This window comes from Sebastes umbrosus, chromosome 21, assembly GCF_015220745.1.
Source record: "Sebastes umbrosus isolate fSebUmb1 chromosome 21, fSebUmb1.pri, whole genome shotgun sequence".
In the NCBI taxonomy this organism is placed as follows: domain Eukaryota; kingdom Metazoa; phylum Chordata; class Actinopteri; order Perciformes; family Sebastidae; genus Sebastes; species Sebastes umbrosus.
In genome coordinates this window covers 1,920,830-1,948,635 of record NC_051289.1, presented here as the reverse complement: position 1 = coordinate 1,948,635, position 27,806 = coordinate 1,920,830, and the positions used below count along the sequence as shown (strand labels likewise).

Below are 27,806 nucleotides of genomic sequence, written 5' to 3'. Positions count from 1 at the left end.
AAAGACAGGCCTCTTGTATTATTATTATTATTATTATTATTGCATTAGTCTGTGAGTGAACCAAATCAACTGAGAATTCTGTGTAAGAATAAATATCTTAAATTATTTTACAATTAACAAATTAAAAAAAATAAAATATTTCACCGATGAGGCACACAATTTAGCCTTTAAATCTTAAATTTGGACTAATCTTACCTGTTTTAACTGAACATATGAATCAAACTAATAATAAAATAACATTAAAGAACATTTTATTTTCTTATGTTATGTTTTATTTTCTTATATTATATTTTCTTATATTATTTTCTTGTATTATTTTTTATCTTGATATATTTAATTTTATTTTATATTTTATTATATGATATTTTATTATTTTATTGATTTTATTTTCTTATATTTAATTTTATTACCTCGCATTATATTACTGCACTGCAACGGCTTTTCTTATATTTTATTTTCTTACATTTTATTTATTTTTTCTTTATATTTAGAAATATTATTTTTTCTTTCTATTTCGAAATTTTGTTTTATTTAATTTAATTTAATTTAATTTTATTTAATTACATTACATTACTGCAACGGCTGGTTCTTGCTCCAAACCCCTTACGTCACGTCCTCCTCGCGTGGCCCGTCCCAAGATATGCAAAAGGGGGGAATGCATTTTTAGTTCGCTTAATTTTATTAAATAAACCCACAATAAACTTTTACATATTGTTTGATTTGAAACTAGAACTAATATAGTAATAGAACATATTTATTTTTATTATACTCGAATCAATATAAGATTTATCGATGTAGATTTAATTTAGCTTGTCTCCCCCTTTTCTCGTACATGGTCCGTTCCTGTCCCGTTCGAAGCTGGAGCGGGAGTCTGTCGCTAGCTGTAGCTGTAGTTGTTGTTGTGTAGCCGGCTGGTTCTTGTTGTTTCTCGGGAATAAGAAGCACCTCAGGTAGGCTGCTACACACAAACAACCACCAAACATATCACATATAAGCGTTTGAAATATATAAGCAGTGGTCGAACATGTTCAGTCGCTTTTGGAGTTAGTTTAATGTGTTGTTATGAGACTGTTAGCTAGCTAGCGTTAGCATCTTACAGCCTGGACACACCGGCAGCGTCAGCAGCGCGTCGCGTGGTGGCTGCGTCATGCACGCGTCGGGCGTTCACACCAGCTGCGTTTCTGTTGCTGCTGTCAGCCCTTTCTTTCAACATAGAGTTTGCCTTTTAATGGCCATTTAACTTCATGATAAATGTGATTTATATTTATTCTAGACAGAGAAAGTTAAAGAAACAATAGTAATAATCCACAATTAAAACTCCGTACTATATTAATTCATGGAGCTCTCCACGTCACTGCATGTTCTAGAAAACTGTCCGGCTGATATTTCAGAATAAAAGCCTCGTGTTAAAAGGACTGTTTGTAACTTTTAAGTGTATAAATCTACCGGGTCGGGATCCCATGCGCGCTCGCCGGCACATATTTCAGAATAAAAGCCTCGTGTTAAAAGGACTGTTTGTAACTTTTTAAGCGTATAAATCTACCGAGTCGGGATCCCATGCGCGCTCGCTCACACATGCGCGCTCGCCGGCACATATTTCAGAATAAAAGCCTCTTTTTTTTCAAAATGAAAGCAGGAAGTGTTGATTTAAACCCCGTACTTTATCAATTCATGGAGCTCTCCAAGTCACTTCAAATTCCTCATCACTGACTGCTCATATTTCAGAATAAAAGCCTCGTGTTAACAAATGAAGGAATTCTGTCCATAGAAAAAAACGCTTGAGGGCTTTTTATTTTTAAACGTCAGTTACTTTGCTTTAAAAGCATAGATTTGCAAGTGAATGTGTTGTCTCACCATCATAACCTTACAGCTAACAGTTTTGCCCTACAGGATGGACATGACTACGTGTTTGAAGTCTCTGTTGTTGGCTATCCAGCAGTACAGAGATGGCCGGACAGCGCAGAACGCAGCGCAGCTACAGAAACAAGTGGAGGTGAGCTCTGCTGTCTGCATCAATACTCTGATCTTATGACCCTTCATAACAGCCATGCAACACCATAACCACACCAAGGGAACACCACGATCATACCAAGGGAACACGTTTGGTTTCAGAGTTAATAGGGTGATTATGGTGCGAAAAATCTCAAGGAGGCTGGTAAACAGTGCACATCTTTGTGCAGTAAATTGGCATCAAGGGTGTCTCATCAGCCAGAATAACTGAAAACACTAATGAGGTTTTAACATACAATAATATAAAAACAAAAATATACCAACAAAAGCCTTTTTATCTAATTTCAAAACAAATAAATGCAGTGCACCATATCAGAAGGATGAGCCTCCCTGACCCAAACTTGGTAAATGTCCCAAATCTCAAGTTTCATGTTATTTCTGGTATGTATGCACAACAATTACAGAGATGCAGTTGTTTGCAATGAAAATCTTAGATCTCAGGCTCCCTCCCGTCAATGCTCGTTAAAAATGTATAAAAAGAAAATCAAGCAAATAAATAAAAAGAATCTAAGACATAAAATAGTGCAGAAGCTTAAATATAGGGATGAAATATTACATATGGAGATGAAATATTACATATATATAGATGGATACTTTATTCATCGGCAGTGCCAAATTAAAAAATAAATAACTCGATAAATATGTCATTAAATGTAGCAAAAACAATATTAAAAATAAATGTAACCATTAATTAATGGATAAAATGTGACATAAATTGATATTTATTTTTTAATTTGCTTCTTTATTTATTTATCTTTATATTAATTCCCTTATTTATTTACACTTCTGTTTAATTTTTCTTTTTATTTATTTCTTTTTATTAATTTTGAAATGCATTTATTTTATATTTATTCTTGAATGTATTTATGCATTTATTTATTTATTAATTTCTGTCATTTTTTTCATTTTACCTCTTATTTATTTCCACAAACTTATTTATTTCTGTATTCTTTTCTTTATACATTTCTTTACACATTTCTATTTTATTTATTTTTATTTTTTATTTTGGCATGCTCCGGCCTCCATGTGTAATGAATCCATACAATGTAAATATATAGTACAACATATTACTTACTAATAATAATACAATATATAAATTGCCATTCAATGAGCATTGGTATGATTATATAGAGATGAGCTATATATGATAATATATATATATGCATGTTGTGTTTGCAGGAGGTGTCAGGCCTCAAATGTGACCAGCTGCTGTCCTCAGGCCAGGTTCTGCCCTGTGAGTGTGTAGGTGGACTGGTGGAGCTGGCTGGAAACCCAAACGCCAGCCCGACCCTGACGAGCTCCATCATCTCCCTGCTGGCACGACTAGGTACATGCATACGTACATCACACCACACATGCACCATAACTTAAATGACAGTTTTTCCTGGTGACATCACACAGGAACAGAAGCCAGTGTCGATTTTATATCTTGGCAATTTGATAGCTTGTTACCCAGTTAGCTTTTGGGAAATCTTCCTGACACAGACGACACAAAGAGGATCTCATTCATCTCTCTGCTGCTGGGTTGAAGGTCACAATTTACTAAAAATCCTCAAATCAGCCAGTTTATAAAAAGCATTTTATCTTCACTTTGCTCTGAAGCTGTGATTCTTATAAGGTCATCAGCTGACTGATTCCTGAGGGAGAAAGCTGAACAGCCAGCTCTTTCTGAACCAAAATCTGAACCAACCTACATTATGTGCTCTCTCCTTCAGCCTGTGATGATGACAGTCGGGAGATTCTCCACAGCAGCTACAACCTCACCAGCACTCTGGCGTTTGTCATCCACTGCCACAGCGCCACACCAGGAGAGCCTCTGGTACTGCAGGTAAGTCCATCCCTCGTGGGTCAGCACCAGGCGGCAACCTCTTGGTCTGAAAAGTGAAGCCAATGCTGAAGTGCCTTAAACCTGCATTCTTTCTAATATCCAGCAGGGGGCGACTCCTCTGGTTGCTAATAGAAGTCTGATTGTATATAAAGTCTATGAGAAAATGAGCCTACTTCTCACTTGATTTATTAACTCAGTAAACATTGTAAACATGAGTTTATGGTCTCAATCTCTAGTTTCAAGTCTTCTTCAATACAGCATGATGTTCATTTAGTAAATGATGGTCCCATTTAGAGTCAAATAGACCATAAATTGTCGGTGTGTTTTCAGTTCATGAAGCTAGCTGTAACATTTTGGTCACCTAAAAACGTCCAAAATTACAAACTTGAGGCTTCAAAACCGTAGACCGCAAACCAATAGATGACGTCAAGCTGATACAGTCTATGGCAGTCATTCCCAAAGATGCGTTCTCTTCTGTATTAAGCATATTTTTGGTATACATTTTAAATATTACATTGTAAAAATGCTTTGAACATTTGAGTAACCGATGGTCTCTAAAAATTCTATTTGTGATATGTATTGTTTTACTAACTTTTTAACAAAGCTTCTTAATTGCTTATTTAATGTTTTATTGTTGTCAAAATAAGGCAGAGCATGCAGATGTTACCTAGCATATGTTTAAATTAACTTTACTAATTGGTAATAATTGTTGAGGAGTTACAATCTTTGAATAATTTAAGCCAAGAAAAACCCTGACTTATTCATGGTGAATTCAGTAATATATAATTTGTCGTAATATTGTGTCGTGTATCATTCAGTGTTTGCAGGTGCTGCAGAAACTGACATACAACACTCGCGTCTACCAGTCTACAAACTACATCCACGAGCTCATCGCTTTCCTCATGACCAATATGTGAGAACCACATCTCCCAGTATGAGTTAAAAAAGCTGAAGGATGTGTGTTTTTGACGTTCAACTAACCGTTTTACTTTGGGGTTTTTGCGCCGCAGCCAGTCTCACAATGACGACCTCATCATGCCATGCCTCGGCCTCATGGCCAACCTGTGTCGAGACAACCACACGGTGAAGAGTCATATCAAGTCTCTGGTGAGTCTGACTGAATACAGTAACTTAAACAAGATGTCTGTCTGGAAAATAGCATCACATCGCAGTTTAACACGGCAGACAAACCTCAACATAAAGACTATGAGCTTGTGGCTAGTTTTAGATAACTTGTGTATTAATGTGTTTGTGTGTTCTTGCAGGACAACGTGAAGCCGTTCTACCGTACTCTGATCCACTTCCTGGCTCACAACAGACTGACTGTGGTAGTCTTCACGCTGTCCATCCTGGCCAGCCTCACTCTGAATGAGAAGGTCGGAGAGAAGGTCGGTGGGAAACACTCGCTGCTGGGATCTGCTCGCATTCAAAACCAAAATTATATTGTGCATCTTTATTTTATCCTTTCTCTCTCAAATGAAGAGAGATATTGATGCTGAGGATTCCCTCACTTTCAAAAGAAAGCTTGCATTTTGTAAATAAGTACAGTACAGTATTTAGAGCCTCAACGATTAATCGATTAGTTATTAAATTAATCGATAATTATTGATAATCAATTAATCGGTTTGAGTATTTTTTTTTTTTTTAGAAAGAAAAAGTAAAAATTATCCAATTTCAGCTTCTATAATGTGAATATTTTCTGGTTTCTTTACTCCTCTGTGACAGTAAACTGAACATCATTGAGTTATGAACAAAACAAGACATTTGAGGATGTCATCTTGGGCTTTGGGAAACACGGATCCCCATTTTACACCATTTTCTGACATTTTATAGACCAAACAACTGATTGATTAATCAGGAAAATAATCCACAGATTAATCAACAATGAAACTAATCGTTAGTTGCAGCCCTAACAGTATTACATTTTTGTCTATTAACAGTGTAGCCCTATTAAACTTGCATGCTGTGCTGTCGAGCTAACAGCATTTTACAACCCTTCATTTATTCATACTGTTGTTAACAAGGTTACAAAGTGATTTGCAGAAAACAAAGCAGATAAAACAAATAAAAAACAACACAGGGATCATAAAACACTGGGGGATCAAATAAAGTAAATGTAGATCAACCAGTAGTCAAATATTTTATATAGGACTCACTTATGAGAAAACACTGTTGCTTTATTTATTTATAGTGTCTTTCTCTTTTAGTTTGCTAAGAAATCTATTTGTTTATCTCGACAGCACAAACAACAAATTGTTCCTTCTTTGTGTTTGTTCTCCTTTTCACTTCAGTTTTTATTTCTATTTCTGTGAAAATACACAAATTTTAGACACGCTGCTTGATTCCATTCACACTCCCCCTCATCTCTCTGTATTTATTTGTGTGTGATTTCTTGCAGCTCTTTGACGCAAATAACATCCATCAGACTTTCCAGCTTGTGTTCAACATCATTGTGAACGGCGACGGCACCCTGACACGGAAATACTCTGTTGACCTTTTGGTTGACTTGTTGAAGAACCCCAAGATAGCAGATTACCTCACCAGGTACGCACGTTTCTCACACGGAGCGTTTAACTGCAGTGTTTGCTTGACCAGAAATTAAAACCACTTCTCTATTTGAAGGTATCAGCACTTCTCAGCGTGTGTGTCTCAAGTGTTAGGACTGCTGCAATCAAAAGACCCGGACTCTGCAGCAAAGGTGCACACTCATTTATTTACATGTTACACATTATTGTGTATATCTTTGAGTAACTTTCCCACTGCCACTGAAACAGTCACAGGTGTCTAAAATGTGTCAGTTGTGTGGTGCATCAAATATGTTTTAATGTGAGGCTCTGCAGTAACCAGCGACCGGCTTTTTGTGGTGAAAGTTCATAAAAGTATTTTTTTTGCTTTCTTTAGATGGGGGACAGTAGAACAGTGACAGGAAATGAGTGGAGAGACAGGGGAGGGGGTGACAAATGTCTGCAGCCAGACTCAAACCAGAGATGTTGTTATTTCACAGCCAGTGTCTCAAAGCCGTAGTCCTCTAGGACGCCTTGTAAAAGAGGTTCTTAAAATCACTACAACCATAGGTTGCAGCACACAGGTGATAAACTCCTTTTTGTTAATTTCATTTTTGAGGGCAGTTCAGGTTTTAAGTTTCAATGCCCATTTCCAGACAGATAAATGTACAAAGGTAAATACCTCAATACATGAAGAGATAGAGAAATAATAAATATTACGTAAAAAAGACTACAAATAAGCAATAATAACAAATAAATGAAATTAAAATAATATTAAAAAATGTAAAATTAAATAAAAGAGAGATAGCAATACTGATATTGAACATCTAAATAAAAAATAATTGATTAACAAATAACTTTAAAAAAAGTAAATAAAGAGAAATAATAAATAAAACAAAAATAAAGATATAAAAAAAATTAAATATAAAAATGAAATGAGAGATGGCAATACTGATATTAAAAATCTAAGTAAAAAATAATTAATTAACAAATAAGTAAAAAAAAAAAAAGGAAATAAAGATAAATAAACAATAATAGTTATAACAACAACAACAAACAAATAATTAAAATAATAAATAAATTCAAATTCAAATAAAAGACGGATAGTAATACTGATATTGAAAATCTTGGTAAAAAATAATTAACAAATAAGTAAAATAAAAAACACACTTTACAGTAAAACCCCCCAAACAGTAAAGGATAAAAGAAGATTAGCAATATCATACTTTTTCTAAAAGGAAAGGTATAATTATATATAATAAACTCTAAAAAACACATATTGTAGATGGCCTAAAACTGGTCTACAATTATAAGAAGTAGATGACGGTAAAGGCCACGAGCCATTCTTGATGTTGCTCTAATGAAAATGTGACGATGTAAAATGAGCTGTAGCGCAGTGAAAACACCTCAAAGAATTTAAACTGTCAAGTACTGGGAGTTGATATCTGATTCTTACCCACTTAGTTTTATTTACAGTTATTTGTTATGAGGTATCAAAAAACAATTGTCAGTATTACAGGTACAACAAACTGATGCTGAATATTTTCTGATTGATTTTTAGCATTTGGTGTATAAACTGTCAGAATAGTTGTGATTTAATCTTGATCTGTGTTGTTTGCAGGTGTTGGAGCTCCTCCTGGCCATGTGCAGCGTCTCAGGGCTGCGTTCGCTGCTGTGCGAGGTCGTTTTCAGACCGGCGGCGGGGAACAAACTCAGAGCAGCGGGCCGCAGGCAGGGGGCTGGACTGGACGGCGGACGCAAAGCCGAGTCCGGGCTCGCCCTGGTGCAGTGGCTGAGCTCGCCTGTAGAGGGCGCCGAGTCCTGCTCGCTCCAGGCCCTGCAGCTGCTGAATGAGCTGCTGGAGGTATGGCAGCATGACGGGCACACATTAGTCACTGAGGGATTTCAAAGAGGTTTCAGTCCGCTGGTGTGGAGCAGCAGAGCGGTGTAGTGGTTTAACCAAAGGCTAAAAATATGGAGCACTTGCACCTGTGGTGGCCTCAGGTGGCTGTCTGTGCCAATATTACAGCAGCTCTATACGCCAATTATATAAATTCAGCACATTTGCATTAAAATAAACAATAAAACATATGAGCTTTGACCTCATAGTGTGCACAGGTCTGTAGGCCAATCTACTTTATTTTTAGGGAACTAAAATAACACATGATGTTTCAAATATATTTTTGCTTTGCATTTTTGCCTGTATTTCATAGTAACATGACGATGTGATGACATACAACAAAACTACCTGGCTGGACTTGAAATTGTGATTACATAGTCGGTGTGTCAAACGCCACCGGGACGTTGTTTGAACTGTTTTGATTCTAGTGCGGATATGAGACCTGATTTTAAGTTCTGATACCACAACAATCCTTTTTCCTTATTTTGAGGAATATGATGAAACACAAGCAGCCATAGAAAAACTTTGTCTAAGTCTATCATTGAAATTCTGAATTTAATCATTGAAGGGCGGCTCCATTATCCATCATAGTATCGGCACGGAAGCTAAGCTAATGTACGTGTTGTGGACACCGCGTTTCTTCAGATCAGAAAGTCAAACAATAACACAAAAGCACTAACCGATTGATGCAGCGGTAGACCAGCAACTACCGTGTTCTGTGAAGTAAAATTACTGTTTTTCTGAATGGAGTCTGGTGGCTTTGAAGAGAGCAATATAACGGTTTCAGTTCCCCTTCAGAAAGGGCTGTCTGATGACGAGGTAAAGCCGTGAAAATATTCTAAATTTAAACTGATATTGATTTATTTAGGTGGCTAAAATATGTTTTTCTGCTGCACCTCAGCGTCAGACAGCCCTTTCCGACAGGGAACTGATGCTGTTATATCGCTCTCTTCAAAGCCACCAGACTACAGTGTTACGGACATATTTCTGTCTGTATCTAAAACTATTGACAGCCAACCCTACTCTTTTCCTCTTTTCTCCTTCACTCTTCTGGTTCAATGCTTTTCTTTTTGTACATTTTCCAGCACTAGATGAGTTTAAAACGGTTTAGAAATCCTCTATTTCCATAATTTCTTTTAGTTGTTGTCTTTGTTTACCCTCCAAACTTGCATGCACTTCTGACATGAAGTATAAGTGCAGGCTGTATTTGTAGCTGCTAATTTTACGTCTCTTTTCCTCTTCCTGTCCATGTGTCCTCCTCTCTGTCCGTCCAGGAGGCGTTGGGAGCAGAGAGTGTGTCTGAATGTGTGCTGAGCTTCGTAGAAGTGTTGCTTCCCGTCCTGTTAGGGCTGCTGAGGGGCCTCGATCCTGCGCAGGGAGACGCTCACCTGAGAAAACACTGCCACCGCATCACACATGTCACCAGCCTGCTGCTCAATATCCTTCACCTGACTGAACCTCATCTGCTGTCTCTCTGTTATATTATTTATTTATGTGTGTTTGGTTTTTGAAGCCTTAACTCCTTTCACTCCTGTGCGCCGAGGACTCCACCAGATCTTTGGTGTCCCATCAGGTGAGCGCACAGCTCTGCCTGTCGCAGGTCGAATCCCTCCTCTCCTGTTGTCATAGCAACAGCCCCCTCACCTGCCACCCGCCCGGCTCTGACAACAATCTCAGGTGAGTGGATGATGTAGTTCTGATTAGATGCGTTTAGAAGTTTAACATTGGCTCCATCAGCTACTGCAAATTCTTACTAAAGAAAGCTCCAATGTTCATAAGAATAAATGACAGCATTTTGAGGTCATGGTAGATGTAGGGTGGTACATTTCATAATTTCATCTCAAAAACTGCATTTTTGACAGTATCATCTATCCTCATAGATTGCAGTCGATGGAAATCAAGCATTTTTAAACATCAGTTTGTCACTTATGGAGCAATTGATCTTTATTAAATTAAATTAAATTAAATTAAATTACAGACATCTCTGTGTTGTCCAGATGATTTGATCATTTTATAGACTAAAGCATTATTCAATTAATAAATTAAAAAAAATAAGATTACTCATAATGAAAATTAACATTAGTTGCAGTAGTCATTAATAAGACAATACAGGGTTAATCATACAGTTTTTAAAGGTAGCATGTGTTTAACAGCAAGTTCCTTATTAAACTAACGCATGTTATTTTTGTCTGCATTTTTCTTATTCTCTTATTTTACAATTTAAATACTTTAATCCAGTGGTTCTCAAACTATGGTACGTGTACTGCTCCCTCTAGTGGTACGTGGAGGAATCTCTGAAATATTTTTTAAAAATGAAATAAAATTAATTCAAAAACAAATAATACTATCAAAATACTACTACAAATGAGAATACCTTAACCATGACATCATTGAAATTGGATTTAAAATAAGTTTTGGCTTTGCTGTAATATTTTTATTTTCAAACACAAAAACGTATGCACGCGCTACTACCCCGCCACGTAGCAGCTATACGTAGTTGGGTAGTAGTGCGTGCAAACATCCACGATTAGTCACAAGCTAAACTATGATTACTATTATTATGGTTTTATAGAAGAGTTTAAGTGCCATCTCGAGTGCTACCCCTTTGTACAGCGTGGCTTTGGCTGACAAAAGTCAACAATAAGTAATATTATTATTAGGAATAAATTTGCCTCCTGCGTGAACTGTGCTTTGCTGAATAGGGTAGGCCTACGCTACTGTATTTTAACATCGGTCATAATGGTGGTACTTGGAGAGACAAATATTTTCTGAGGTGGTACGTGATGTAAAAGGTTTGAGAACCACCGCTCTAATCTGTTTGTAGAAAAAAGTAACAAGCTGCTTTCTTTACTTTGCAGCAACACAAGGGTGCCACCTACTGGACCATTAGGGTGTCATATACATAACTCAGAAATAGATCCTACAAGTAATAATAATAACCTAATAGTATAATAATAATAAAGTCTAAAAAAACTTTTACTTGTAATGTAGTATTTATATGCTGTGATCTTTCTACTTTTACTTCAGTAAATTATCTTGGTACAAACAGGTGAAGTTGTGTGTTTCAGTCAGGTGTGTGCAGACGCTCTGCTGAAGACTCTGGAGTTAATGAGCAAACTGAGACAACAGGTGAAGGACATGGAGACCAGCTTCTACAGGATGTTACAGGTACAAACACACACCTCCACTGAGCTTCATCTTTTTCTTTCTGTCCCGTTCTCTGTGACCTCTTATTCTCACTCTGTCTTTAATTTGTCAGGACCAGAGGATAGTGACCCCCCTCTCTCTGGCCCTGACGTCCCACCACAGAGAGCGTGTTCAGACGGGACTCTCTCTGTTGTTTGAGGCTACACCGCTCCCAGACTTCCCCTCTCTGATGTGAGTCACTCACTGGAAAAAAGAAACACATTTATATAAAGTAGGGCTGTCAAAGTTAACTCATTTCTTTAATGCATTAACGCAATCGATCTTTTGGAGGTTGTAGCGGGCTTTTAAAGTGAAGTTTAGTGAAGATACTGGTATCATATGAAAATAGAAAACCTAATGAATCCATCTGCACCAAACGTCATACTAGGAAGCAAAGGAGGATAAATAATGCTCCAAACTTATACAAAATTTTGGCGAGGAAAAACTGTCATGTCCATTTTCAAAGGGGTCCCTTGACCTCTGACCTCCAGATCAGTGAATGTAAATGGGTTCTATGGGTACCCACGAGTCTCCCCTTTACAGACATGCCCACTTTATGATAATCACATGCAGTTTGGGGCAAGTCATAGTCAAGTCAGCACACTGACACACTGACAGCTGTTGTTGCCTGTTGGGCTGCAGTTTGACATGTTATGATTGGAGCATATTGTTTTATGCTAAATGCAGTACCTGTGAGGGTTTCTGGACAATATCTGTCATTGTTTTGTGTTAATTGATTTACAATAATAAATATATACATACATTTGCATAAAGCAGCATATTTGTCCACTCCCATGTTGATAAGAGTATTAAATACTTGACTAATCTCCCTTTAAGGTACATTTTGAACAGATAGAAATGTGTGATTAATCACAATTAAATATTCTTAATCGATTGACAGCCCTACTTAAAATATATCTATTGTAAATCTAAATTATTAACTTCATCGAAATAACTTATTTTAAAGTGAAAACTAAGCTAAACTATTATTTTTCACTTTGTTGTCTTAGCATCTGTTGAACCAATGTTGAATCATTCAATTAAATAAAACCTAGTATCTGCTGGTGGTGAAATGGATTATGTGAATATACTTTGTGAAACAGAGTAGTTGCCAGTTTCCCACCCTCCATTAATCAAACCATATTTCTAAAGTCTGGGTGAAAGTATGGCCGCCAACAACGCCTATCGCCAGAGGGAGGCTGAGCTGTCCGTCAAACGTGTTGCAGTGCAGGAAGTCCCGCCTTGCAGCCTGCTGGACTCCTCCGGTGGTTCCAGCAGGAGCGTCCACAGTCTGGCTGACAAGATACAGAACGGCTTAGAGGTAAAGTGTGTATGTCCAACATAGTCTCACGGCAGTTTGTGAAATAGTCACGAAATGAAATGTATTTGATTCGTGTACATCGACACAAATTACCCTTTTTTTTCACGACGCTCAGCACGACTTTCAAAACTTATTTTTCATATTTTTCCTACGAATGTTTAGCAATTTCTGCTCCAATCTTTTCAAAATAAAACTGATTAGTTAGGTTAGGAAAATATCGACTTAAGTACGGAAGTTACATGACAAAAACTACTTGGATAGCTTTTGGAAAATATCGTGGTTTAGGTTAAAATAACTACGGAAGTGGCGTAACTTAAGTACGGAAGTTTCATGGTGAAAGTATTCCTATGAACTTATTGCTTCCTGTGCTTTCAGCTGTTAACCGTATCTGTGTTTCATTAATGTCCATGTGTTGTTTAAAGCTGCAGGAACCGGTTAAGGACTTACACGTGTCGGAGATCATCGATGTTTACGAACAGAAGCTCTCAACATTTGCGGTGAGTACGTTTATAAGAAGAAAGAAGAGAACTTACTGTGACAAATACTACTAGATGTTAAAATTAGAATATTTGATCTTCTTCTGACATGACAACACTTCTGGCATCTGATGAGTCTTTATTGATTTTAGAGTCATTCAGTTTATTTGGACAGTAATATCTGTTTGTGTCTCCCCGTCAGTCTAAGGAGAGTCGTCTGCAGGACTTGTTGGAGGCGAAGGCTCTGGCTCTTTCTCAGGCCGACCGTCTCATCGCTCAGTATCGCTTCCAACGAGCTCAAGCTGATGCCGAGGTAACATTCACACTTGCACACAAAAAGGGCTACAGGAACATGGCTGAAGTTATTCCTTTTCTATTATATTACACTAAACCAGTGGTCAACCCCCCAGGTCTGAGAAGTGAAGTCAATGTTGAAGTGCCTTAAACCTGCATTCTTTCTAACCGCCAGCAGCTCTGTATGGAGTAAAGGTCTCAGATTTAAATCTTGGATGATGCCGGAATATGATACAAAGTTAGACATCACAATGCTCAGAATTATCTTCATTAATACTCATTCTTTTTTATTATGACATACAAACCACGGGGCAGGTAGAGTCTAGTCCGTCTCACCATCCATATCCTCTGTGTGTCTTCACCTGCAGGCCTGTAAGCTGCGCTCCCTGCTGAAGGAGGCGGAGCGTCGTCGTGAGGATCTGCAGGGCGAGCTGAGCAACCAGGTGCTGGAGGCGGAGCGCTCCAAGGCCGACATGGAGGAGCTGCTGCAGCACAACGCCCGGCTGCAGCAGGACTCAGAGGAACACCAGGCCCTCAAAGGAGCCTACAACGCCCTGCTCAACAGGTCAGAGGCAGCAGAGATTGGCCTACTACAAACACGCAACGGATTCAGATACATTTAGTGTATCTGTAGGTCTTGAAAAGTCTAAAAAAAACATTGAATTTAGCTCTCTCAAAACATTTTAATTGATTAATTATATTACTAGGAATTATTGTTATATGCAGCTGGGAAGTACTGACAAAACTGTAATATAAATATCAATGAATCCAACCTCTTAATAATTAATCGTAGGCCTTTTTGTCCCTACCGGGTTTCCGTTGTTCTCTGACTGATACGACTGTGAAAAATGTATTAAATCGCATTTAAAAAGTCTTAATTTAATTTGTGGAACACTGCAGAGAACCTGAAATTAGGCAGCCAAAAGAAAATCCTGATGTTGATCTAAACAAAGTAAAATATGGGCTATTTGTTCATGTGTTCTCAACTGTTCTGACATATCACAGAATAATAACACAAACAGTTCAACAGTTTTAGATAAAGCCTCATAGACTGGGATCAAATTTGTTTTGACTCCTTAGGCACCAAAGTCTATTCTGGTTTTTGGGTGAAAATGAATGGTTTGAGAGCAACACAGAGTGCACCAGATTTCACCCACAATGTCTTAGTTTTATTAACAAAAACATTCCATCAGAATAATAAAGAGGCTATAATCACATATCAATTCTACACATGATACCCATATGTAACAGTCAACCTTTCTATTGAGGTTCACACTGTAGGAAGGGCGTCATCATCACGTGTGTGTGTGCAGGATTACTGGGATGTTCAGTCCTTTTTAAATGTCTAACATGTCGATCTCCGGTTCAGGTTCAACGAGAGCGAGCGGCTGCTGAAGGAGCTGCAGACGGCTCACATCTCGCTCACCAAACAGAGCGACGCTCTGAGGAAGAACCACGAAGCGCTTCAACTGCAGCACGAAAAGTAAATCCACACACACACAATGTATCTCTGCATTCAGTCATCACGTTCAGTCAAAGGTTCAGGTAGCAGCACCATCTTCTAAATCCTGTGTCTTTCTCAGGACGGCGTCGGTGTTGAAGGAGAGAGAGGAGGAGATCAGATCCCTCCGTTCAGATCTACAGCAGAAGAACAGCGACATCGCAGGTTGGTCTGACATCAACATCACTCCGCTTGTGATGTTTAATCTTTGCGCTACTTTAGTGTTTGTTCAATTTCTGTGGTTCAAAGTCACAAGAGTTGACGGAAATTCACGCTGCCTCATTTTTCCGGTAGTAATCTATTATAGCTATATGTTTGTGAAGGTTCTCAGTCATCCAGGTTATGGTATCCGAGTAAGGGTTAAATCAATAGCAACTGGACTTGGTTTAGATTCTTGAAGACGTTTCACTTCTCATCCAAGAAGCTTCTTCAGTTCTGGCTGAATGATAGGGGAACCCAGGAATTTAACCTCTGTGAGGTCGTTGAATGACTGACAGTCATTCACACTAGGCATCAGCTGACTCTAACGAGCCAAAACTACACTTGTCACATCTAGGAGCACCAATGTACTGAGTGGTTTCTATTTTCCTGACCTCACAGAGGTTAAATTCCTGGGTTCCCCTACCATTCAGCCAGAACGGAATATGAAATCCCAGGACCTTAATTCCCAGCATTCCACCTTCATTTTCTGCCTCACTACATGCTTTGCCTCGTTCCCGTCAGGTCTGCGTGGTGAACTGCGTGCCGAGGAGGAGAAGCTGAAGGAGAAGGATCAAGAGAGGAGAGACCTGGAGGAGACGGTGGATGTTCTGAGGAAGGAGCTGAACAAGACGGAGCAGGCCAGGAAGGATGTCAGCATCAAGGTGATGAAGACGAGAGCGTTTCTTTAAAGCCAGATGAACATTAAATGGTGCATCAGAAGCCAGATTTCAGAAAGCGGGATTAGTAAAAACTCTGAGTTAGTTAAGCCTGAGATGAGGGGTAACTTAAACTATGTGAAGCTAACCTGCTCACTGGCACATTTTCTTCAACAAACCCTGAGTTTCTCTCGGTCTCCTCCCTCTTACAGAGCCAGACACCCTGCTTTATTTCCTCATTCATTCAGTCTGTATCAAAGCGCACTAATTAGCAGAGGTCTGCGTCAGAATTTAAAGATATTAGTTTGTTACTCAGTACTATCTTAAGTGAGCCACCGTCAGTCATTTCTTTGAACATTCAAATATTACACAGCATCAAGACAGAAGAAGAAAAGAAAGTGAGTTATTTAAATAGTCTGCATTTAGTCTAAGTCAATAAGACAGAAGAGGTTTGTTAAACCTCGAGGTAAAAGAAAGATCTGTCAGAAAGAAGACAGCGATAAGAAAACAGTCATGAAATTACAAGTTTCCTTTTATCTGCACTTAACAATGGTTAATGTTGATAAAGTTCCTTCAGTTTTGGGACTTAAAGGACACAAAGTTAGTTATTATATGACGAATGAGGAGAGATGTTCACCACGTCCGGCATGAATAAATATTCAGACTGAACCTTTTTGATGTTTTTTTCCAGGCGTCGTCTCTGGAGCTGCAGAAGAGCCAGCTGGAGACGAAGCTGAAGCAGAGGGAGGACGAGCTGAGCAAACACTCCTCCATGATCGCCATGATCCACAGCCTCAGCAGCGGCAACGTGAAGAAGAACGACGTCAACCTGTCGCTCTGAGGAACGCACGGCGATGCAGATGAGCGACCAAGGAATATCACACATTTAAAAAAAACTTTATGGACTATGATCTTAACTTTTAAATTTATTGAACTTTTTATACTTAATTATATTTAACCCTCTGAGACCCACAACAGACACATTTTAGTCTTTTTTAGGGGGGTACAGGGATCTTTAGGAGATGGCAGGTCAACAGCAGATGTCACATAGAAGTGGTGGACATCATCTGAAAGCTGGGAGATTAATTTGAGATGCAGCTCAGCACTGTGTGTCAAGTTGTTCTAGTCATAAATCAAAAACAAACATGAATAAATGAATCAATTAAAATAAATTGTGAAAGTGTACAAGGGCTTAGAACATGATGATAGATATGGCCGTGATCCCGCGGGTCTCAGGGGGTTAATGAAATATACTAAACCTGTGTTTTTAATGTCAGTCATGTTGAAGTCTTTGTATGTGTCTGTGTTTTTATTGTTGGTAAATAAATGATGGATCTGTATTCATGCTGGATTCCTAAGTCCAGATGAAATGAGTGTTTGCCTTTGATGATTCAGATTCAGAGCAGATATAATACTTGTTTGTGGTTTACATGCTGGCTGGAGCCACTGGTTTATAGTGCCAACTACCCCCCAACAAAATCAGATTTAATCCCATATGTTATTTTAACTTTATTTTTTTTTTGCTTTTTTTAGGTAACTCTCTGCAGAGTCCCGTCACTTCACAAGACACGGGAAACCTCTGTTGGTCTGGAGGAGCTGCAGCATTTATTTCTGCACAAACGTCCCCTGTACATTCACTAGATATTCTCAGAGCTGAACTAACTCTTCTGCAGTGTGGAGTGAGCGCGCGTTCACGTCTAGAGGTGGAGCGAGCTGAGCGAGAACGCGCGCGGTGTATGAGTGAAGGCAAGCAGGCAGAGGAGGAGAGGCAGCGGCTACACACGAATGCGCATATGCGAGCACGCATGTGTCCCGACCCGGTACATTTATACGCTTAAAAAGTTACAAACAGTCCCTTTAAACCTTCAAAATATTCATAGATTCTGAATTTTTTAATGAGGGAGACGGAGAAAAAAAAAAAAAATTTAAGATCATTTTAACCAGTAAAACATATCAAACAAATTGTTATTGAAAACCGGTTTTATGTGTCCCAAAATGTACATAAAGAAAATGAAATATAAAGAGAGTTGGTGTTTTTTTGGAGTTTATAATGATGTTTCTGTCATGACTCTGAGCTTTAATATGTTCTCTTTAAAAAAGGTTTAACTGAGATGTTTGTTGTGATGTGGTTCCAGTCTCTGACCTCCCTCCTGTCCCCGTGCAGAGTGGAGGTGACGGCAGCCGGCTGTGTTTTTCTATTTTCTCTCCTCTGTGTTTCTGCAGCTGCTGCCTGTCACTCTCTCTTATCCGACTCTGCTGGCAGAAGGTCTCCGGACTTCTTCTTCTTCTCTCCGCCAGTCAGCCATGAAGCCTCAGCGTGCAGCACTGAGCGCCGTGTTCCTGCTCGCTCTGCTCTCAGCTGGTGAGTCACTTCTGTTTCACCCACAGGATTTTAACCTGTGTTGTAAAACTGCTTTTATCCAAAGTGTGAGTGATCTACAGACGTGTGTTTATAAAGGCCCATACTGACTGGTTTAGTATTAAAGCAGCAAATATGTGGTGTTGATTGTAAATATCTCTATTTATTGTATTTTTATGCTAAAACATAAAAGATTTTCTGCACTTTTCCCCTCAATTATTTGCTTACAAGGTTAGAAAATCCTCTTTAATAGCTTGCAAGCACTGAAAGCAGCTCTTCTCAGTGACATTATATAAACTCTGGGAGTTATTAGTCGATTAATCAGTCAGTCAAACGACAGAAAAATACTCTGATTGATCATTTTAAGTCCTTTTTTAAAGCAAAAATTCACTGGTTTCAGCTTCTCAAATGTAAATATTTAATAGTTTTCTTAGTCTTCTACAATAATTGGATAATAATTTTTCATTAGTCGATTAATCAATTAGTCAAACGACAGAAAATTACTCTGATTAATCGTTTCATCCCTTTTTTTAAAAGACAAATTCCAGAAAATCCCTGGTTTCAGCTTCTCAAATGTAAATACTTAATAGTTTTCTTAGTCTTTTATAATAATTGGACAAAACAAGGAGTTTGAATATGTGAAGTTGGGCTTTAGGGACATTTGACAGGCATTTTTTACTATTTTATAGACTAATCTAGTGTCGTCAAAAATATCAAAGTATCGATACATATCAATACTGAATATTTAAACGCTCTTCTCTGTGAAATTATATATACTCTGGGTGTCATTAGTCGATTAATTAGTCAGTCAAACGACAGAAAATTACTCTGAAAACTGATTAATCGTTTAAAGTCCCTTTTTTTTAAAAGCAAAAATGCCAAGAAAATCACTGGTTTCAACTTCTCAAATGTCAATATTTAATAGTTTTCTTAGTCTTTTATAATAATTGGACAAAACAAGGAGTTTGAATATGTGAAGTTGGGCTTTAGGAACATTTGACAGGCATTTCTTACTATTTTATGGCATTTTATAGACTAATCTACTGTTAGTATCGATACATATCAATACTGAATATTTAAACGGTATTGACACACGGGTACCAGCTGCGATTTCTTTATTTATGGCCTCAATGTGTCAAATGTTCCGTGTGGTATCGACAATAGCATCAAATATCAATATTTCTCAAGGTATTGTATTAAAGTTAGAAATTCCACTAACTCGACTAATCGATCGGCATCGATAATGAAAATAATCCTCAGGTGCTACAGCGCTACATTAAACCTTTAAATGAAGAATTAGTTTTCAGAAATAAGTAAAAAGATTAAAATTGCGAAACTTCATGTTATCAGATCAGTGGACGACCCGGACTCGGCTTTGATTCCATTAAAAGTCAATAAATCTGAGAGTAAAAACAAACAAACATGGCCGTGTGGTAAACTGGAAGTGTGTTTAGAGGGGAAATGTCTGCCAGTTACTCTCAGTGTGTACACGGCAGGTGGTATTACAGCAGCAGTGTAGTATTCTGAAGTACAGAGCAGCTGCCGTGATACCCTGAAACATGACCGGCATGAAAGCATTCACACACTCTCAGACGCTGTTTGTTTTCCTCCTGTGTGTGTGTGTCCTTCAGATTTCAGTCCTGGTTGATTTAGAATTTCTAATTGAGTGAAAACAATAGCGTTGTGCTCAGAGTTTATCAGTCTGTGGAGTCCTTTTGTTGATACATGAACATAGAAATAGAATAGAAAAATCTATGGTTTAAGTTAGTTGTTCCAAATGTTTTTAATGCTGTTCCTCCACGGCTTATTTTGGATTTGCATATTTATGTCGTCTTGGTAACACTTCATTTTACAGGTCTGCAAATTTCATGGTAATAAGGTGATAATTAGCAATTAACCTATTTTAAATTTCTTTGGAATTACTGCCAAATTACCCCAATATTTACTGAAAAAATTCGGAAAAAAAGTCTGAATTTTTTTTTTTGAAAAATGCTGGAAAAAAAGACTCGGTTTGAAAAATGTTGGAAAAAAAGACTGAAAAAAAAGTCTGAATTTTTTTTTTTGAAAAATGCTGGAAAAAAAGACTCGGTTTGAAAAATGTTGGAAAAAAAGACTGAAAAAAAAGTCTGAAAAAAATTTGGAAAAAAAGTTTGAAAAATGTCGGAAAAAAAAGTCTAAACAATGTCTGAAAAGGGAAAAAAAAAAGTCTGAAAAATGTCCCAAGAAAAGTCAGTTCAGTGAGATTTGTGCCTGATCAGAAGTGTCTTCTATTAGTTTTCCACCTCCGATGAAGAGCAACCGCTTCTCAAGCCTTAGGGCCCTATTTTAACCTTTATATGCTATTTTAGCATATGATTATTAAATCATGTTTATAATAAAAGTAATTTTCGATAGATTTGGAGGTAAATATTTGGAGGGGTAATTTGGCAGTAATTATAAAGAAATTTCAAATAGCTTACCTGCTAATTATCACCTTATTACCATGAAATGTGTGGACCTGTAAAATGAAATCTCACCTTCTCCAACCATGTGTTGTGGCTGTGGTTTTGAAAACATGAAGAAATACACGTTTTGATGACGTAAACGTGAACTTATGAGTGTTAAAATGTGTGTGTGTGTGTGTGTGTGTGTGTGTGTGTGTGTGTGTGTCAGAGTGCTGGGGCAGGAACGAGGAGGAGCGTCTGATCAACTACCTGATAAAAGAGCAAGGATACATCAAAGAGCTGCGTCCAGTTGAGAGGCAGCAGGATGCCGTCGACGTTTACCTCGCGCTCACGCTCTCCAACCTCATCTCTCTGGTACAGACCGTGTTTGTGCTTTTGTTTGTGGTTTAAGACAAAATAGAAAATAGCAGCGAGCACGTCTCCAAATCTTCAATGTCATAGAAAAAGAATTGGTCCTCCTCTAATCTGTTAGTTGTTTTTCATTTGTAGAAAGAAGTCGACGAGACTCTGCTGACAAACGTATGGATAGATCATGTGAGTAAATGTTACTCTCTCACTTTACATTGACTTTTTTCTTCCTGAGTGCTTTATGTCCGATAACTATTGATGTGTTTGTGTGTCCGCTGATAGACGTGGACTGACTACCGGCTGTCGTGGAATGTGACAGAGTTTGACGGCATCGAGATGCTTCGTCTGCCGACCAACATGGTGTGGCTGCCGGAGATTGTGCTGGAGAACAAGTGAGATTCTGTTTCCTTCTTGTTTATTTACATGTGTGTGGAGATAGAAAACCTTCCAAACCTGTAATAAATGTAATGCCCTTCTGTTATACCGACCTGATACAATTACTTTTATTATTTTAAAGAGCTTTCAGCCCAAATTTGCATTGAAAAGTAACTATTTTTATATTTCAAAATCCAGAATAATCGAGGGATGTTGGCACACAGAAAAAGCTTGTGAAACTGGCCAGTCTGTAGTGTTTCATAGCAAAAGGAAACTTTTTGTGATTTTATTTAGATATAAAACTATACATTTGGGGGAACACATGCTTCTTCATCTGAAACTCTGCTTTGTGGTGTACCCCAAGGTTTGATCCTCGGCCCTCTTCTGTTTTCCTTGTACAGATAATAACACGCTATGCAGATGATATTCAACTATACATCTCAAAAATGCCAGTTTTACACTACTGACCATTATTATGTTGTAGGCTTTAAGCTGCAACGTTTTACAAGTTCAGTCTTGTCTTGAAGATGGGCTGAATGTCTTAAAGTCTACATTTTGGATGCACTGCATGAAACTCAACTTGCAGAGACTTGAAACTTGTAATAATGGTGCGTTCTGGAGCTTTTGATCATATCATATGATATTCATCTGCAGGTGCCCAGCTGTCATGAAGTTTCTATTTTGTTTCTGAGGTCTTTAAGAACTACCCGGCCATGCAAACATATGATATGACTGAAAGCTCCAGAACAGTAGTATAGTATATTTAGTTCAACCTCTCCTGTAACTACACTGTAACCACCTATATATATGTATGTATGTATGTATGTATGTATGTATTTATGCGTATGTGTGTGTTGTAATCCTACCTGCCTTCTCTCCCCACCAGTAACGATGCCCAGTTCCAGGTGGCCTACTACAGTAATGTACTGGTGGATTCCACTGGTCTCTGCTACTGGTTACCTCCCGCCATCTTCCGCTCCTCCTGCTCCATCAATGTCAACTACTTCCCCTTCGACTGGCAGAACTGCACGCTCAAATTCACGTAAGACGCTTAAAGCAGACAGCGTCATGTGTTGTCTCGTCTACGGCTTTACATAAAGACCGTGGTGCATTTAAGGCACTGATAAACTGGTCGGAAATCAGACACGTGTACAGTATGTTTACATGTTTACTTTGACAAAAATGTCATTTATGTGTCCAAATATCCTTTAAATACTCAACTTATCAGAATACTTAAAACCGTATTTGGATTATACTTGTCAAAAAAATATTTTTAAATGGTTAGGTGTATAAATCCACAAAAAAACGTCAGACAGCTGAGCTTCCAAACAACGAATCAAGAGCTTACAGCAAAGTAAAAGCAAGGATGTTTAAACAAATACGTTTTAGCCAAGAAATCATAATGAATCACATGATAGTTTAGACCAACCGCAGACAGCAAAAAATACTTTTTCATGCAAATGTGTCTTTCTTTTTTAGCAAATATATGCAGTGTAAGTTTTCCTCAGGATACTGCATATCAGATTTTATTTTTCAATTTCCCATGTTGCTTTGCAGCTCTCTGACCTACAACGCCAAAGAGATCAGGATGCTGCTGAAAGAAGAAGCGGACGAAACCAGCAAATGGACGGTGGAGTGGATCATCATCGACCCTGCTAGCTTTACGGGTAAGTGTCCTCCCGACCAGAGGTTCCAGATGAATAAAAACACAACATCTTATCATTGCATTTGCTTATTTTACTCTATTATAATTATTTTAAAATTATGTTTATTGGTGCTACAGATTGCAGCATGTGTCAGTCAAATGATAAATGTTAGCATTTATGATTGGGTGGTTGAAATCACTATCATTTTCTGACTTTTATATTTATATATATATATATATATATTTTATATATATATAGAAAAGGGTAGGGAGCAAAAGCAATTTATAAGATAATTTTCTATACGTTTGACGTTTTTAAAAACATCTGCACACATCACAACTTTTGAAACTTTTCACCTTTGAAGTAGAGATGGGCAATATATCGATATTATATCGATATTATATCGATATCGTGAAATGAGACTAGATATTGTCTTAGATTTTGGATATTGTAAAATGGCACAAGTGTCGTCTTTTCCCAGTTTTAGAGGCTGCATTACAGTAAAGTGATGTCATTTTCTGAACTTACCAGACTGTTCCAGCTGTTCTATTTTTTGTCTTTACCCACTTCGTCATTATATCCACATTACTAATGATTATTTATTAAAAATAAATGTAAATATTTTGTAAAAGCACCAATGGTCAACCCTACAACATCGTTGCAATATCAATATTGTGATATTTGATTTTATCCATATCACCCAGCCTTACTTTGAAGTAACGCCGGATCTAATGGTGTTATTGACTGTAAAAGTACTGGTGAATATGACACATCTGAATGCATAAAAAATCCAGATTAGAACGCTGAGATGTCCTAAAATGTTCACTGTACAAAGTGTGAACGCTTTGATTTAAGAAACAACACAGCCTTTTGCCAAACATATTTGTCCAGCTACACTAGTGTTTAGCACCTATTAATAAAGCTGTGTTTCACCGCTGCCTCTATCAGTTAGTTTATTTGTGTTATTGTGCGACTTCGGTGAATCCGAACGTCACACAATAACACAAATAAACTAACCGATCGAGGCAGCGGTAGACCGGCAACTCCTGTGCTCTGAGAGGTAAAATTACTGTTTCTGTCAATGGAATCTGGTGGCTTTGAAGAGAGTATAGATAATGGTTCCAGTTCTGTCTGATTGCAAGGTGAAAATATTCTAAATATCAACATTTAAAAATCCACAAGACACTCTCTCCCAGGTTGTTAAAATCTCCCAATTTCCAGAGACAATCCTGAGGACATGACCTCTGGGAAACATCAGGGTTAGTGGGGCATAACTGTCGGGAGTAAGTCCATCTTAGTCATCTAAACCTCATTCTCTATTCGTGTTGTTTTCCTCGCTGCTTTTCCACAGAGAACGGCGAGTGGGAAATCAGCCACCGGCCGGCCAAGAGAAACACCTACAAGCACATTCCCATGGAGAGCAACAAGCACCAGGACATCACCTTCTACCTGGTCATCAAACGCAAACCCCTCTTCTACATCGTCAACATCATCATCCCCTGTGTGCTCATCTCCTTCCTGGCCTCGCTCGTCTACTACCTGCCCGCTGACAGTCAGTGCACATTCACTATGATGATGGGTTATTAGACTTATATGGTACTAGAGATGCAACGATTAGTCGACTAATCGATTAGTCAATCGAAAGGAAAATAATCGATTAATCGTTAAAGTAATTTTTCATGCAAAAATGGCAGAAAATGCTGTTTTCAGCATCTCAAATATGGAGATCGTCCGCTTTTCTCTGTTTAATATCCTATTAAACTGAATATCTTTGGACAAAACAAGACATTTAATCACCTTGGACTTTGAGGAACTGAGATGTTTCACTATTTTCTGACATTTGTTGTTCTCATGTTTAGATTAAATGCAAAAGTTTATTAACCTTGCATTCACATTATCACACACTTTCTTAATCTAGGGGTTGTCAATCGATTTCAAATATTTAGTCGAGATTAATCGCATGATTGTCCATAGTTAATCGTGATTAATCACACTTTTTTTACTTTCGTTATTATGGTTTGACAGCCCTAGTATCTATTTTCATAATCTGTTTTGTTTATAACAAGCACAACATCTTAAAAGGAGCTCACCTGCACATACTGGGCTCTTAAACTGGTTTATACTGGTGTGTGTGTGTGTGTGTGTGTGGTTAGGTGGTGAGAAGATGACCTTGTCCATCTCGGTGCTGCTGGCTCAGTCTGTCTTCCTGCTGCTGATCTCTCAAAGGCTGCCGGAGACGTCCATGTCTGTTCCACTTATTGTCAAGTAAGAAAAACACACACACACAACCACAACAACATCTGGAAACATCAGGTGAACATTTGGTTGGCATACAGTATCGTTTAGTTATTTAGTATATATATATAGTGATAATTTGAGATATCTGTGTGTGTGTGTGTGTGTTTCAGATATTTGATGTTCATCATGGTGTTGGTGACGATCGTGGTGTTGAACTGTGTGGTCGTCCTCAACCTGCACTTCAGGACACCGAGCACACACGTCATGTCTGACTGGACCAAGAAGGTAACACACACACACGCTCATCTTAACACACACTTAATACACATCAGACACGCACATATACTCCAGTGTATGTGTGTGTGTGTGCGGACATTATGACTTTAAACGTGCTGCTGTGTTATTCGTCCTCCAGTTCTTCCTGGAGCGGCTGCCCCGCATCCTGCGTATGTCCCGCCCCTCCGAAGAGGAGCCGTACTGGGACGGAGCGTTGCCACGGCGATCCAGCTCGGTGGGCTACATCGCCTCGGCGGAGGAGTACTACAGCGTCAAGTCACGCAGCGAGCTGATGTTCGAGAAACAGTCAGAGAGGCATGGACTGACGGCGCGAGCCACGCACGCAGCAAGTACGTCCAGTAATGTCAATGAATGTTATTAAAGGTGTCATATGGAGGTTTTCCCACTTTAAAATGAGTAAAAACGACCAGAGCGATGATATATACGTTGTTAAGATGTGTACTTACATTATCCCAGAGAGAGGAGAGAACAGTGGAGAACTCTGTTGGATGCAAACTGCAACCTCACCACTAGATGTTACCAAATCCTACACACTGTACCTTTTCATAAAATGTTTATTTTTACTGTATTTATGTATTATAAAACATGTTTGTGTGTCGCTTGTTGTCATTATTGTCCTGTATTATTATGTGCTGAAGCCAAAGATAATTTTCCTCAACATGGACAATAAAGTTTCTAACTACGTACCAGATTAGTCCAGTCCAGTTCCCTCGAAGAGAGACGTCATCACAGATTTATTAACCCTCCCTCTCTCTCTGTGTTTTTGTGTAGTTATGAAGCCCCATGACGAGGGAGGTGTGACCGATCAGCTGTATTCAGAGATGAGGCCGGCAGTGGACGGAGCAAACTACATCATCAAACACATGCGCAACAAGAACGACTACAACGAGGTGAGACGGGAACTGATTGTTCATGGTTGTCTTAGAACATCATTATAGAGGAAAGCATTATCATCCTCTTCGTGCTATTTTATATATTGTTCTTTAACGTTATTTAGGGCTGTCAGTCGATTCAAATATTTAATTGCGATTAATTGCAAGATTGTCCATAGTTAATCACACATTTTTTATCTGTTCAAAATGAACCTTAAAGGGAGATTTGTCAAGTATTTAATACTCTTATCAACATGGGAGTGGACACATATGCAGCTTTATGCAAATGTATGTATATATTTATTATTGTAAATCAATTAACAACACAACGCCAAAATTTTGCATTCATATGATGCCAGTATCTTCACTCTAGTTTTAAACCTTACAACCTCCGAAAGATCGATTGCATTAATGCGATAAAGAAATTAGTGGCGTTAAAACAAATCTTTGACGTTAACGTGTGACAGCCCCAGAACGTGTGTGTAAAACAAGTATGTGATTCGCTCCCTTCACAGGAGAAAGATAACTGGAGCGGCATCGCTCGTACGGTGGACCGCCTCTGTCTCTTCCTGGTTACCCCGGTGATGACCTTCGGCACCATCATCATCTTCCTGATGGGGATCTGTAACCACCCTCCACCTCTGCCCTTTCAAGGAGACACACACGACTACAGAGAGGAGAACCCACGCCTGCTGTGACACGCACACACACTCACACACACATCGTGTTTAGATCAGGAAGTTTGTTGCTTCATAATTATTTTTGTTTGTTTCCAGGAAGCTTATTGTGTTTTTTTTTGTTAACTTAAATTTGAAGTGAATCACGAAATCAGTTTATTGCTATTTTAATTTAATTTGTGTGGTTTGAATAAACATTCACAGTCGGCAGACGTCTTTGATTTGGTGTTTGTTTCTGTTGTCTGGTTTTGGGTCAAATAATCCAGTCCTACGTACGTTATAATCACTTTAAATACAGTTTTCAAAACACATTATAATAACCATTTATAAATGCTAAATTGATAGATATTAAAAATGGTATTTGTTAATGATTAAGATTTTATTTGTAAACCTTCATCGTATATGGAACTCGCTCCGTAGTTCAGGCCTGGTAGTTTTGATGAGGGCAGCCTCGCTACAGCGAACAAACCTGGCAACCCCACAACGAAAACTGGACTTCTGAGTTCTTCGGACTGATCGTCAAACATGTAACTGCTGCTGAAAACAATAATAATGTCTCATTTTGATGCTTTTCATACCTGTAAAGTACAGCATGTTAAATAAGGCGGCTTCTTGAGTGAATCTGCAGGACAGAAATAAAAGTAGCTCCAAATGTTTGGCACATTTTCAGGAC

At 38.3% G+C, this 27,806-nt stretch overlaps 2 protein-coding genes and 1 long non-coding RNA gene across 3 annotated transcripts; 2 read left to right on the top strand and 1 right to left on the bottom strand.

The window, feature by feature from the left end:
- The first annotated feature begins 653 nt into the window (after positions 1-653).
- Positions 654-17,250, top strand: cip2a (cellular inhibitor of PP2A). Its single transcript, XM_037757685.1, has 22 exons — positions 654-950; positions 1,891-1,993; positions 3,190-3,337; positions 3,726-3,838; positions 4,657-4,751; positions 4,849-4,945; positions 5,104-5,226; positions 6,237-6,382; positions 6,461-6,536; positions 7,964-8,206; positions 9,517-9,679; positions 9,772-9,919; positions 11,311-11,410; positions 11,502-11,620; positions 12,581-12,749; positions 13,172-13,246; positions 13,428-13,538; positions 13,888-14,084; positions 14,889-15,002; positions 15,103-15,185; positions 15,744-15,883; positions 16,569-17,250. Exons 2-22 carry the CDS (start codon positions 1,892-1,894, stop codon positions 16,716-16,718), a joined length of 2,712 nt encoding a protein of 903 aa, XP_037613613.1. The 5' UTR covers positions 654-950; position 1,891; the 3' UTR covers positions 16,719-17,250.
- A 19-nt stretch (positions 17,251-17,269) lies between these two features.
- On the bottom strand, positions 17,270-24,063 carry LOC119481015. Its single transcript, XR_005205057.1, has 3 exons — positions 24,053-24,063; positions 21,524-21,528; positions 17,270-17,400 (listed from the first exon to the last, which is right to left on the bottom strand). It is a non-coding gene; the product is annotated as an uncharacterized LOC119481015 (long non-coding RNA).
- chrnd (cholinergic receptor, nicotinic, delta (muscle)) lies at positions 18,182-27,354 on the top strand. The gene is made up of 12 exons (XM_037757686.1): positions 18,182-18,239; positions 20,889-21,034; positions 21,170-21,214; positions 21,311-21,420; positions 22,290-22,445; positions 22,961-23,070; positions 24,401-24,601; positions 25,203-25,314; positions 25,458-25,572; positions 25,703-25,913; positions 26,356-26,474; positions 26,972-27,354. The coding sequence occupies exons 1-12, from the start codon at positions 18,182-18,184 to the stop codon at positions 27,152-27,154; spliced, it is 1,566 nt and encodes a 521-aa protein (XP_037613614.1). The 3' UTR covers positions 27,155-27,354.
- The last annotated feature ends 452 nt before the right edge of the window (positions 27,355-27,806 follow it).

Bases quoted from the DNA above. Each gene is read 5' to 3' on its own strand.
- cip2a (XM_037757685.1), top strand. From the start codon at position 1,892: ATGGACATGACTACGTGTTTGAAGTCTCTGTTGTTGGCTATCCAGCAG. The intron at 6,383-6,460 runs GTACGCACGTTT...CTCTATTTGAAG, and splicing joins ATAGCAGATTACCTCACCAG to GTATCAGCACTTCTCAGCGT. The intron at 8,207-9,516 runs GTATGGCAGCAT...CTGTCCGTCCAG, and splicing joins TGCTGAATGAGCTGCTGGAG to GAGGCGTTGGGAGCAGAGAG.
- chrnd (XM_037757686.1), top strand. From the start codon at position 18,182: ATGAAGCCTCAGCGTGCAGCACTGAGCGCCGTGTTCCTGCTCGCTCTG. The intron at 18,240-20,888 runs GTGAGTCACTTC...TGTGTGTGTCAG, and splicing joins GCTCGCTCTGCTCTCAGCTG to AGTGCTGGGGCAGGAACGAG. The intron at 25,573-25,702 runs GTAACACACACA...TTCGTCCTCCAG, and splicing joins TGTCTGACTGGACCAAGAAG to TTCTTCCTGGAGCGGCTGCC.